This window comes from Phaenicophaeus curvirostris, unplaced genomic scaffold (genome assembly GCF_032191515.1).
Source record: "Phaenicophaeus curvirostris isolate KB17595 unplaced genomic scaffold, BPBGC_Pcur_1.0 scaffold_46, whole genome shotgun sequence".
In the NCBI taxonomy this organism is placed as follows: domain Eukaryota; kingdom Metazoa; phylum Chordata; class Aves; order Cuculiformes; family Cuculidae; genus Phaenicophaeus; species Phaenicophaeus curvirostris.
In genome coordinates, this window is record NW_027206669.1 from 301,320 (window position 1) to 314,678 (window position 13,359).

Consider the following 13,359-nt stretch of genomic DNA (forward strand, 5'->3'; position numbering starts at 1 on the left):
TGAGGGTCATATCAGGGTTCTTCTCTCCAAATGTGATCACATGCAGACTAAGAACCTTTGGAAAGAGGGGCAATACTAATTCTTGATGCTTTTTGTATCTCTGCTCCATGATAATACTCCTCAAGAGGACATTGTTCTTTCGAACACCCCTGAAAGCATATTTAAAAATGCTAAAATAGAAACTACCATCATTTTTGTTGAGATTAGTTGTATTTCTTGCATACCTTTTCTGACAGTGAATAACACGAACTGGTGAGAGAACAGAGAGAATTGGGAAAGACTGACCAAAAGAGCATGAGATTGGTGGAATATATTGTATAAGAAGCATGGTGCTTCTTTATAAATTATCATTTCAATTTATAATTACAGTACTAAGCACGGTTTAGTACCCACACACTTAGTCTAAAACTACTTAGTCTCAAAATGGTGCTCAGAATAAACAGAGAAACCCTTATCTATGGAAGTAAACCCTCCAAGCCTGGCTTGAATCTTACACTCAGGAACAGGGGGAATATCTACCTAATTTATAGCCAATTAAAAACTTAACATCAACGAATTAAGATTGTATACATCTTATTCATTTTGGATTGACTTATTATAAGTTTTCTCCCTAAAGAGTGAAGGGAAGCAAAAGAGACAAAAAGATGATTTTAAGTACACAGACACATCTGTTTTCAGCTTTTCAATGTCTGGCAATGACAGGAATTAAATAAATATATTTGAGTAGGTGAAAGAGAAAGATTCATTTTTCAAACACCTCTGAATCCTGAACTGTGAGTGCTCGCTCTGGTATCTCATCATCTGTAAGAGCTGGCTCCCACACTTCCAACTGCAGATCAAGTTGTTCCAAGATTTCTCGGATCCTCAGGTTTCTTTCTTTCACTCGTTCTATCTCCTGCTCCTTTTGTTGTGCAACTATGTCAAATTCCTTATTAAAAGCAGTTTTCAGTTTGTAAATGATGTCCTGAAATACCAAAAAGGGAAACAGCAATATGGCACAGGTCACATCCATCCATGATTATGGGACCACTCCTCAAGCCATCAAAACCATAAATGTGTGTAATTGTATGTGTGACAGGGAGATAAACTGGTAAAGCCCTTTAATGAAAATCATATAGGCAGAGTTCAAGCTTTGTTAAATAGAGGTGGGCAAACTATCATTCGTGGGGTTTTTTTCCCGCATAGAAATTTTTATTGCTGCATATTGCTGCAAACACTGGATAGAAAATTCTATTTGCTTGTTTTTGAATTCTTTGGCTGAAAGAAGGGGCCTCAAAGAAAAAAAACACATGACCTATAAATCTAGAGACTGTAAATCACAGGTAGAGGGGCATACTTTTAAGGGACATACACGCTAAGGACATATTTTCCTGATTTTTAAGTGATTCATCCTGCAGTTTCAATAATGCTTTTATGTGATTTTCTGCCTGGCATATGTAAGAAAAATTCCCTCATTAAATAAATAAACAGAAGTCGTAAACTATTTTTTTAAAACAGCTAAGACCTTACAATGATTTTAAAAATCATATATTCTCGGTGCTTAAATTCTTCCTTTAGCCTACAGAATTGACCTCAACAAAGCAGAATAGAATATTAAGAGAGAAAACTATGTGTGTCTCCTACTACATCAATTTAATAAAATGAAACATGGAAAGGATTTCAGTTCTATCACCAGATTTTACATTTTGAGATGCTTAGCTGTCTGCAATTTGTATTACAATAAATATTTTTGTGGCCATGATTATTTCATTGGTTTCTAATACAATAATAAGTTATGATGTAGTAAGGCAGGATGGCAGATAACATAAAGTGTTGCTGGGAGACAAAAGGCTGTGCTCAAGTGTTTGTCAGCTACCTATCTAACTCTCAGCAAATTCACTGCACTGGCCAAGAACACAGCAGACTTGTCTGCTATTAGATATATCGTATGCATCTTGAAAGCCACACAGTAGAAAGATCTCGTTACATCCAAACTTACATCTAAAATTGCTCCTTGTGTTTCTTCCCCATCTGCTTTAAAAACTAGTGTATCTACTAGATTTTATGTATTACAACGCATAACTGTTGAGCTCTGCTACCAGTTGTAGCCTTAAAGAGCTCTGATGAGGCAATGCTTTACTGTTGTTTAACCACTTCTGCCCTTGCAGATCATCTTCATAAGAAGCCTTTTATGTAGCATGTTTACTGCTTAATAAACAGGCCAGGGTAAGAGAAGGGAGAGTCGGATAGTAAAGAATATTAAATAACAGAAACACTGAAGGCTCCAAATGAAGGGCTGATAAGACTGTAAAGAAATGAAATGGTGTGAGGATACAGCTGAACTTTCATTCAGCAGCAAATAGTATGGAAAGAGGTCATGTTTCCACAGGCATGCTGAGCTGTGCAAGCCAGCTATACAAACACCAGAGGACAAATAGAAATACTCTCAAACTGGGTAACCAATTTCATAAAAACGTTTTTCTTCCACACCTGAGCTGGCAAATCCACATGGTGCTTTGCTGCACGATGTGCATTTATCTGTAACACAGTGGCCTGTGCAACTCTCCATTGTAGTGTCAGTACACCCAAAATCTGAGCGTCTGTGACTGCTATGAGAACCCAAAGGTGTGGCAGTGCCACTACAGTAATACAAACTTGAAAAGACATCACCTTTAATAACACTATCTGATTGACTTTCTGCTCCCTACTGTGCAAGTCCAGTTGGTGGTACAGGATAGATGTATCTCCACCATACTGAGAGCTCAGACTTCCAATCAGGCAGGAAGATGCATTATCATCAGCCGTTACGTCTTCTGTCTTCTCTCGTTCTTCCTCAGGTAATACAGTCTCAGACTCAGTCTCAGGATTTTTCTTCTGAGCCTGAATATCACAAACATGACAACTGTGTTAATTTTGTATACGAACCAGTGGCACACGTATGAAAAAATTCTAGAGATCATATTCTGCAATTAAGCCCAGTGATCAAAAACCCACAAGTTGAAGTGAACGTATACAGAATATTTGGTCCAGTTGTAGGATCCCCAGTACAAGAAAGACACGGGCATTCCGGAGCAAACCCAGCGATAGGCCACTAATACAATTAAGGGTTTGAAGCACCTAATATGTGAAAAGAAGCTGAGCGTGCTGGGATTGTTTAGCCTCAAGAAGGAGAAGGCTTGGGGGGTGGTGTTTAATAACACATATAAAAACCTGAGGAGTAAGGACAACAGAGCCAGACTCTTCTCAGCGGTGTCGGTGACAGATTGAAAGGAAATGGTTATACATCAAAATACAGAACATCCAACTTAAATATAATGAAACACATTTCCTCTGAAGGTTGTCAAACATGGGAGAAGGTAGCCTATAGAGGTTATGGAATCCTCCATCCTTGGAGATATTCCAAACCTGACTGGACATGGAGCTGAGTAAATTGTTCTAGGTGGGCTGGAGTAGATGACTTCCAAATGGCTTATCTAACCTCAGCTCTTCTGTGATTCTTCAATACTAATGCATTTGTTCTAAGTAAAACCACAACATTTCATCTTTACGAATATCTTCAAATTTTTAGGGAAGTATTTCTACAGCGAAAACGGACCCAAGAAATGTGTCTATGTAAAAAAGGGGTTAAGATGCCAACTCAGAGCATTCTGATCTGAAATGCCTATATGCAGTACTTCAAAGGGATTGTACCTCATCATCAGCTGTCTCAATCTTCTTTAACTGGAGAACTTTCTCCAGAATTTTCAGTTCTTCTTCAGTACGTTCCTTCATTGGATAATTTTTCACTTCAGAAGCTATATGGAAGCACTGTTCAATTATATTTTTTTTTTAGAAAACAAAAACACCCAAGGTAAAAACTTCTTCAGAACACATCTGTTAATTCATTTGTCCAAAAACTGAATGCTAAATAGTTACAGAGGCTTCTTAAAATCAGAAATAATATTGATGATCAATTAATGTAGACAATCCAGCAAGAATATAGGAGTCAGAAAAAAACCATTTGCCTTTTTGGTAGTAAAAATGGTTGGTTTAAAATTTGCTGCCTTTATTTATTTTTTTTTTTAAATAACCTCTGGCTATGTCCTCTTTATTCACAGAATTCAACCAGGACAAGATTTTTGGTAAAATTACTCGGTCTTTAACCACCCTTGAGATAATCTAGTATCACTAGTTTGACTAATATCCCTCTGTTTAAAATAGGCAAAATCAGGGTTAAATTTTGCTTTTACATTCTGTGTTGCAGAAGTCCTACTGACCCAACACAGAAATATAATATTTACCTTCTCCTTTTAGCAACACTGCATGAAGATATTCTCTAGTATCTAGGAACTAAGGAGTTACTTATTTGCTTATTAGCACATTTATCCACTTTAAAAGGCAAAATCAGCCAGGCTCGGTCAAAATCAACAGAATGAAAGATTTGCATGAGCCCTGGAAAGAAGTGGTTTTTTTCCTCATACCATAAGCAAACCAGAAATGTGTTATACTTCTATTTATTTTGTTTCAGTACCTTAAGGAATCAATAAACTACTGCAGTAAGTGAGTTAGAAAGTGATGGTTACCTTAACAGCACGTCCTTTTACACACATTGGATCCCAGCACTCATGTTTGATGACACTCTGCAAATAGCAGTTGGCTAAATTCTCCATTTCAATCTCCTTCCTCACCTTTCAAGATACAGAAAAGAAAATAATGACATGTGGTGCAAACCAACAAGATATAGGCAATTTGTATTGAGTTGTTGAAACAAACCTGGCAGATTAAATGAATTACCCGTATTTCATAATCTTAGACTACTGCAGCTATCTTCTCCAAAAATGATATTGCATACTACTGCTACTGAAAGGTGTCATTTCATATGTGAAGAAAAGCATTCCAGAACTTAAGCAGCGCTGTACCCAAGGTCACAGTGTCAGATTTACAGTTTCTGGCATAGATCATATTCCAACTGGCAATATCTGCATTAGCAGATTCACCTGCTTCAAAAAGTGACTTAAAATACTTTTACGCTTTCCTGCTTCTCAACAGTGAACAACTTTGAGATCATCTTCTATTCTTCAGTTATTGCTTCTCCTTTTCACTGCTAGTTTTAAAATGTTCTCTTTCCACTCTATCATACCCTGGCCACTTCTTCTTCAGCCTTTTCTTGTGCTCTTTCCTGTTCTACATCCAGGTTGAACTTTCCTGCTAGCCCCACATTTCTACTCAGAGAGTGAAGTCAAGCCCCTCAAAGCATTCAAATTCTGATTAAACTGGTATTTGCCTTTGTTATGGGCAAGCCTAACTCTCTAAAGAGCAACAGTTCTGCTCATCAGTTAAAATGAAGTTTAAAAGCTAACACATAACAGCAACACTGGTGACTAATTTGCTACAAGAACTTTTCAGTGTGTTGTCACATCACCTCTTTGGAAGGCTGTTTTGTGGGTGGCAGTTACAGAAAGTCCCTTGGCTCTGATTCAGAAGTGAACAAGCAGTTTGGAGGGCAGCAAAATGAAGCCTGACTAAAACAGGTGTTTAGGATTTTCTTTTAATCTTTTGATTGAATTGCAATATCCTTACTTGCCCTCCAACATTCTTCATTTTCTCTGTGCTTTATAGCTCTCCCCACTGCAATATCCATAGCTTACCCATCCTCCAACAACTCTTACTCCAAACCTTTATGCCCCTCACCTTAGCACAATAAAACCATCAGCTTTCCTTGCAGTCCTCTATATCCCATACTGCAATATGCTCAGGCTTCCCCTACAAGCTGGCTTCATCCTCTCCTCTCCCACTGGTATCCTTGGCTCTTACCTTTTCCTACAGTTTTTGGCCTGCCAGCTGGGCTTGTTCAAAGCCCAGTGAGATACCAGATGGGAGCACCTCAGACCTTTCACTTTAAAGGAAGTTATAGTCTTTTATTTAAAGGATCTGTCTTCTGAGGCTGCAAAATCCTCATTCCTTAATCTCGGTGCCGATTTTGAAACAGTGAGAGTTAGGGCTAATTTTGCCTTTGTTTACAGCTGAACATACCAAACAGCTGCATCACTGATCACTCTCAAGAATAAAACTTTACTCTGAAAACTAAATTGTTGACTTAGTGGGCATCAGGTTTCTCCATAGGAGTAAGGGACTTAAGAGGTATAAATGATCTTACAGGTATAGCCAGCAAAATTTTCTGTGGTCAAAATATAAAGAAAGTAACTCACTAGCTGGCGGTCTTTTGAAATAGATAGCGTTGCTATATCCCGAGCCTTCTGTTCCAGATCTTCTATCTGCATTCTCATTTTCTTGTGCTCCCATTCCAGATGAAATATCACTTTAGAGAAGTCTTTACATTCCACCATGCTAGCAATCTTTTTTCTTCCTTGAGCCTGAAAAAATAGATTAATCTTCATTAACATATTTTGCAAATTATGGAATAATTATTTGCAACAAGTTGGACAAGCTTCCAAAGTTATAATTTTAGTAAGAAGAACGTGCTATACTGCAGTCTCTTTCTAGACTTTGCTCCAGATGGTTATCTTTTGTAGAATTTTTTCCCTTTTATGCTCTGTGCCACAGCCTTAGATCAGAGGAGGAGATGGAGAAAATTACAGCTAACCTCTCTCTCCACCTTTCTGTCTTTTGAACATGAAGGCATTTTAGCTCTACAGAATACAAATCAGCCCTCTATAAGGTATTCTGCAGTCATTACTGAAGGCTTTGTCCAGTAGCAGTTTTTGTACAGCTAGAATGCCTAAGAAAAGAACCTTTTAATGGGAGTATGAAGCACTGTTTTAAGTAGCATCACCATTTTCACCTTACATAAAAAAGTGTATTATTTTTTAAATCTTAATGTAAGCTACTGTTCAAATGCTTCTTAACTGTGCCTTTGCCTTGAGGGAATTTTCAGACTGGATTAGCATTTTCTGTTTACAGCGTGTGTAAGTGATGGTGTGTCTAAAAACTGTTGCCATTTTATTGGTCTGAATTATATTGATCAAACATCAAGAAAGCAATCTATATTGCAATCTGTACATCGTGATAAGAGACATTACGGAATCCTTAATAGCTTCTAGATTACAATTGAGCCTCCTGGTGTGTAGTAATGAATTGAAACTAGATGTCAAACTGGAGAAAAAGCAGAGCCCCTGAAGGACAATACATTTGTTTAAAAAGCTTAGATTTCCTTCAGATAATGCAAATTACCATGATAGAGGAATTCAGTTCTTCAATAACATTACTATTAATGAGAATGGCATCACTGTAGTCTGGGATCCCAGTACTTTCCAATTCCACCTGTCCTTGCTTTAGCAAAAACTGGACAGTCAAATTCCTTTGAAATTTCTTCTTCTCTTCCTGCACCCTATAATGGCAGAAAACAAGAAGTTAGTGATTTCAACAGGTTTGCATAAATCCTCCTATGATTCTCAGAATGTTTTTATTTATTACTGGTGAGAGGTATTTTCATGTAGGGGTTACTCTTTAAGAGCCTGTCTTGTACTTGCGCCCAAAGCGACTACAGAATTTGCAACTTATTTCCATACATGAAGTTTTCAACCACTGATTCAGTTTGACATACTCCAGCTCATGTTCTGAGAGAAGGTGTCTGTTACTGAACAGAAGTTTTAATAACAACTGAGAAGGATATGGAGAAGACTCCAGCCAGCACCCTTTTTCTTGTATAATTTATCCCCAGATTTAGAATTATAGAATCATAGAATAACCAGATTGGAAGAGACCCATCGGATCATCGAGTCCAACCATTCCCATCAATCACTAACCCATGTCCCTCAGCGCCTCGTCCACCCGTCCCTTAAACCCCTCCAGGGAAGGGGACTCAACCCCCTCCCTGGGCAGCCTCTGCCAGTGCCCAATGACCCTTTCTGTGAAAAATTTTGGTTTGGCCTGCTCACATGTGGTGCAATCGCACCTCATTTCAGAAATATTGTAGGTCTCTAGGATGGATCCTAGAGAAAAGAGTGTTGGAGAACACCACTGCATAATTTTGTATGTAACTTTCAGCTCTGTGTCGGTAGAGTAGTAAAACATAGCAAAATATAGGAAAAGAAAAAAAAATACCATCTAAGTTCTTGGAAAATGCCTTCTAGTTCTGACTTAATCTTCTCATCGTCATCCATTCTTCTCTGGAGAAAGGCCTGCATCTCTGCCAGTGTTCGGTCTTTCTGTTTCACCTAAGCAAGCAATATTGTGACATTCTGAATTTTTTCAACTTTGTCAGTATGGCAGGGCAAGACTCTTCAAGAACAGAGAAGACAAGTTCTTAAGAAGACAAACATATGTATAAATACATAGCCTGGTATTTTGAGAATCTCAGCACATGGACAAGGAGGTTACAATCATAGAATCATAGAATGGTTGCACTGGAAGGGATCATGAAGATAGCTAGTCCAACCCCCCTGCAGTGAGCACGGACATCTTCAACTCGATATCAGAGTCCCATCCAACCTGACCTTGAATGTTTCCAGTGTTGGGGCATCTTTATACACTGCTCAGAAAATAATTTATTCATTTACACGTATTTTATTCACATGAAAGGAAATCTGTATATCTTTTGCTCAAAGCTCATGTATCTCTGTCTCTGGAAAACTGAGATTTACACCTTCATGCTTTTAAGCTGAACAAACAGCTTGCTAGAACTTTTCCACACCATCTGTTAGGAATTGCTCTTGACATTCTAAAACAATATGGGAATGCATGGCTGCAAATGTAGACTGATAAAGGGAGAGAACAACTCCAACAGATGATGAAAACCGAATGCCTTAATATTTTTTTTGGTATGGACAGAGGAAAGGTAATTTTTTTTTTTTTTTTTTAATGAAACCACACCAAAATCATAATCATTCTGATAAAATCCATTCACATTAATATGCTAATTTTTCCTGTGAAGGAGAACTAGATCCCATTTCCCTTCATAGCATTTCTATTATTCTGAACTGAATGTGGTCAGAAGCAACCTTCAAACTCAAATGCAGCTTGTGTGTGTGCTGCATTGTTGTTTCACCATTACCTTGACCCTGCACTTGAACTCCGTAGAACTATCAGATCCGAAAATATCAAGAAGTATACTGGAAAAATAAAGAATTTTACATACCAGCTCCTCAGTTTCCATTTTATTTCTTCTAGCTAGACAAAAGCGTTCCCATATAGATGGGTCTAAGCCATTAGGCATGTACTCAGGACTATCCAGTTCATCCATGGATTTCCTTAACAGGGTACGTGCATCTTTGTAATCTTCAGCTGAGCCTGAACAATTGCCATACGGGTTTGCAGTGTCAAAGGCCATTTCTGTCACTGGGGCCCTAGTGCACATATAGAGTACATAAAATATTTACTTTTTATTATCTCTTGCACAAAAGAAGTGCAAAAACAACTATGAACATTTCATTCTTTCAAGTTCCTAGCAAAGAACAAATAGGTAAGACTGCATCTTACACAAAATAAGAATATATGTTTTTGAAACCTCATGATTATTTAGATTGCATTTAAAATAGATTGTGGGGGGTGAATGAGGAAATATAAGTACTCAAAAAAGCAATTGTTAAATAGCCAATAAAAAGCAGGCAGCCCACTGATTATCAAAATAATTTTGACCATTGAAATAAATAGCATTCTCATTCTTGTCTCCCAAGAAACACCAATATTTAAGCAGATGGCATCAGGAGGATCTTACTCTGGTCGACGTTTGTAAAGTTGGGAAAGCTCATTAAGGAGATCAGCAGGTAGGTCAGCAAACTCCTTTGTAAAACCACATTCCAGTTTCTAGGAGGGAAACAGAAAGCTTTCTTGTTACCAAAACGTTATTTTTAAAAAAGCATTAACCTGCTCATACCTTAGAAATATAGAACATGGTGCTCTTCCAAGCACTGTCAAGCATCACAGGAATCCGGGATACTTCATTAATTTTTCTCTGCACATACTCTCCTTTACAACTGAATTTCAGCAATCAGCAAGTTGACCAGAACTCATCCCATGCTCACAGTGAAGTACATTCTTCTTGTTATCAAGACACAGCATTAACTTTTTAATTTGTGAACCTCCTTGTGTTTGTCAAGAGTCTCACCTTCTCTTCAACTATTGCATTTTCATAGGTGTCCATGTAAGCCACAATTTTATGTTCTGTAGTCTGGAGTGTTTTCGTAGTCTTGTCCTATAGCAAAACCAAAACATTTCAGGAATGAAACTCACCCAGCAGAAGCACCAAGCAGCCACTCATTTACACTGATGAAGCTGACGCTTTCTTATTTCTAGAGAAAAACATGTGAGCTGTTTTCACTAACAAGTCAATGCCTTCTTCTGCAGGTTAATTGTAGATACTGCTAATGGGTGAGCAGGTGTGAAATTAAATTAGTCCCCTGCTTAAGACAGTAAGAAATTTGTGGAAGAAATATACAAATGCTTACAAGTCTTCATATTAAAATCTGAATGTAAGGACCTTTGTTGATAGTTGTTTTCACTTGCACAAAAATTTCCTTTTCCTTTCACATCATCACAGGTAACACAGTGCAAAAATTCACAAATGCTGTTCAATGGAGTGTTTTAATTTGAGAATGCAGCTTCCCTTTCGTCATAACATAGTTCTGCTACCTGTCAGGATACTACGTCTTACTGAGGCTGTTAAATGCCTCTACTCTGCTGGGGAGATCCTTCTCCTGTATTTCACAGTTTGTATGGACCAAAAGATCTACCTATGGGAAGAGTTAGAATTTTTTTTTTTATATGATTTGGCAGGGATGGGTAAACGCTTCAGGAGACTAAATTGGTCAATAAGATTATAAACACTTTGTGCTCAAGGGTATGTGTGTCAGATACTCAAAAGCAACCTCTGTCTATGCTTTGAACTGGCAAACACAAGTCAGCATGGCCCTCACTTCAGTGAAAAACTTGATGGCATTACACATCTTCATGTCCTAAAAGCATCATAGTTGCTGCTTCCAGCTTGACACTGGATACTGAAAAATACTATATATAACAACCATTAGCAGCATGCCCTTCTGAATGCATAGAATTTTACCAAACAACTCCAGCTGAACCAAAATGAGTATATCTATTAAAAAACATATGTATTTATAAAGTATGTCACCTGTACAAGTTGAAAAATATATCAGTGACCCTGTAAATTGTCAGAAAATAATCTACAGCAAAATTTTTATTTGGAAAGAGCAGTCCTCACAAGAAAATGTTTTGTAAATATTACACTTTTCCTAAGAACAGCATTCCAAATGACTACTTACTTTTTCTTTCTCCTTTTTCACAAGAAAATTATGAAGTCCAGCTTTTCTAGTGTCCAACTCCTCATCCAACAGTAAAGCGTAAACAAGATTGACTATTTTGAGTTCTTCCTGTAAAATGATTGTATTAAAAAATGTTAACTTTCCTGATGCACAGTGACAGAGAAGAAAAATCAATGTTCTCTGCAATACCTGGTAGACGACCATCTCTGATTTCACTTTCCTTTCAGAGAGTTTACACACAATCTCATCAAAATTTCGTGTTGTTTCCTGGATGGAAGCTTTAAGTTTCTTCAGTTCATCTTCCAGTGCCTGGAGAAGGGAAGGACAAGAGCAGCAATATCACATCTAGAAGAACAAAGAAGCTCAGATATTGTAGAATGAAAATATGGAATTGTATCCTTTAGCCAAAAGGTCCCAGAAATTATTTGTTTGGAAGGAGGTGATGCCAGGCTACCGAATTATGTTGTCCAAATATGACTTCGAAGAATAAAAAGAGTTGTATCATTTGCGTATGGCATCAGCAACTCTGGGAATGGAACCTGAAAAAAATTTTAGGAATACTGGTACATTTGTGAAGGAAAGTTACTGTCTGTGAGATGCCACAGGCTTTGGCTTGTATTACTTGGTATAAGTAGAGATTGTCTAGTCTAAGCTAGGACTTCTTTCATATGCCACATGATCTTTGTTCTTCACTTGTTCTCCATTTATTCTGTGTATTAGCATTTTCAGAAGTAGCTCCTGAAACTCTGGTGATGAGCATGTTAACAAAACCACTCCTTTTCTCATTTTAATTTACCCTTCTATATTCCTCTTTTTCTTCATTCAGTTCCTTGACTTTTATCTCATATTCTCTAAATATTCTCTTTTCTTCTTCATTCCAAAGATGCTCAGGCTTGGACAGAAAAGGAGGTGGAGGAATATCCTGGAAGAATTAAAGACAAATATGTTTCAAAAGCAACATTAAGTCCCCATCTGCACACTAACAAACTCTAGCACATCTCAAGATGAGTTAAAGGTATTCCTTAGTGGTAAATAAGGTACAAGACTTAAGTCTAAGTTACCTATATATTCTGTTTCTCTGGTCTGCCACTTGCACAGTAATTTTGGTGACACATATTGTGCTATTCTCTCTCAATTGCTTATAGGAATTCACTGCTGGATCTTGTAAAAGACAAGTATTTTGTACTCAAACATACTGCTGTAGATACTAGATACCTCACGTTTTCTGCTTCAGAAAAAAATCTAACTCAAAAAGGTAACCCAAATCTAACTCCATGCTAACGTATACTTCTAAGTGGAGCCCTTATTTTCCAAAAGAGATCAATTCCAGGGAAAATGCTTGGTCCTGCCGTACTCTTTTTCTGTGACATTTCACATTTGTTCCTTTCTTTACTTGTGTACTATCTATATTGGCTGAGTTAAAATGGAATACAGTATTTTTCTGTGAGATCACAGTGATGGAAAACAGGCTCTTCCTCCACCAGTTGTTATAATGGTAATACCAGATTATGTTCCTGCAGTATTCCACTGTGACAGGGACAGGTGTTATGGATAAGTCATACGCAGGCACTAGAACTCTGTGGTCTCTTTTGAGTCCAGTGTGTGGTCTCTTACAGAGTCTATGTAGGTTTAATGCAATTCTACAAGTCTCTGACTTTCTCCTATCACTTAGGTTTGAAATATTTGCTAGTTGAATTTCACACGTCCTCTAAAAGCCCACAAACCACCTAAATGATATGGCAGAAACACAGCTCACCATCTTCAAGACGTCTTCCTTTTTGACTTCTAGGACTCCACCCATCATGTCATTAAGAGCACGCAGTCTGTCATTGTCCTGCAAACAACCACAAAAAATATTTTTGTTTGCAAAAGGAAGTGTAGTAATTGGAAGTTTTGAGAGGGATAATAGGGTAGTTCACATCTAGATCATCTGTACAATTATACGGTGTGTCACTAGTAGATTAATGCACTTCGGTGATGCCTGTGAAACATGATGAAAGTCTCAGAGTTTTTTCTGGTGGACGGATGTTCACGTACCAAATAACTTACTCAAACTGCCATTCTGGCATTCTAGAAAAGAATACACAGGTATAGACTACTCCTGTGCAGTTGGTAGGCTAGGCTGAAGGAGGCTATTGTGTTATTGTCTCATTGAGCATCTCTT

At 37.7% G+C, this 13,359-nt stretch overlaps 1 protein-coding gene across 1 annotated transcript in view; it reads right to left on the reverse strand.

Annotated features, from left to right (window-relative positions):
* LOC138733914 (cilia- and flagella-associated protein 43-like) overlaps positions 1-13,359 on the reverse strand; it is a 42,029-nt gene that overhangs the window by 5,720 nt on the left and 22,950 nt on the right. Inside the window, 14 exon segments of the mRNA XM_069881430.1 lie at positions 758-964; positions 2,650-2,859; positions 3,670-3,786; positions 4,542-4,646; positions 6,168-6,332; positions 7,150-7,306; positions 8,023-8,135; positions 9,056-9,263; positions 9,635-9,723; positions 10,025-10,111; positions 11,196-11,303; positions 11,385-11,504; positions 11,992-12,117; positions 12,952-13,029. Coding sequence (XP_069737531.1) covers positions 758-964; positions 2,650-2,859; positions 3,670-3,786; positions 4,542-4,646; positions 6,168-6,332; positions 7,150-7,306; positions 8,023-8,135; positions 9,056-9,263; positions 9,635-9,723; positions 10,025-10,111; positions 11,196-11,303; positions 11,385-11,504; positions 11,992-12,117; positions 12,952-13,029 — 1,890 coding nt within the window.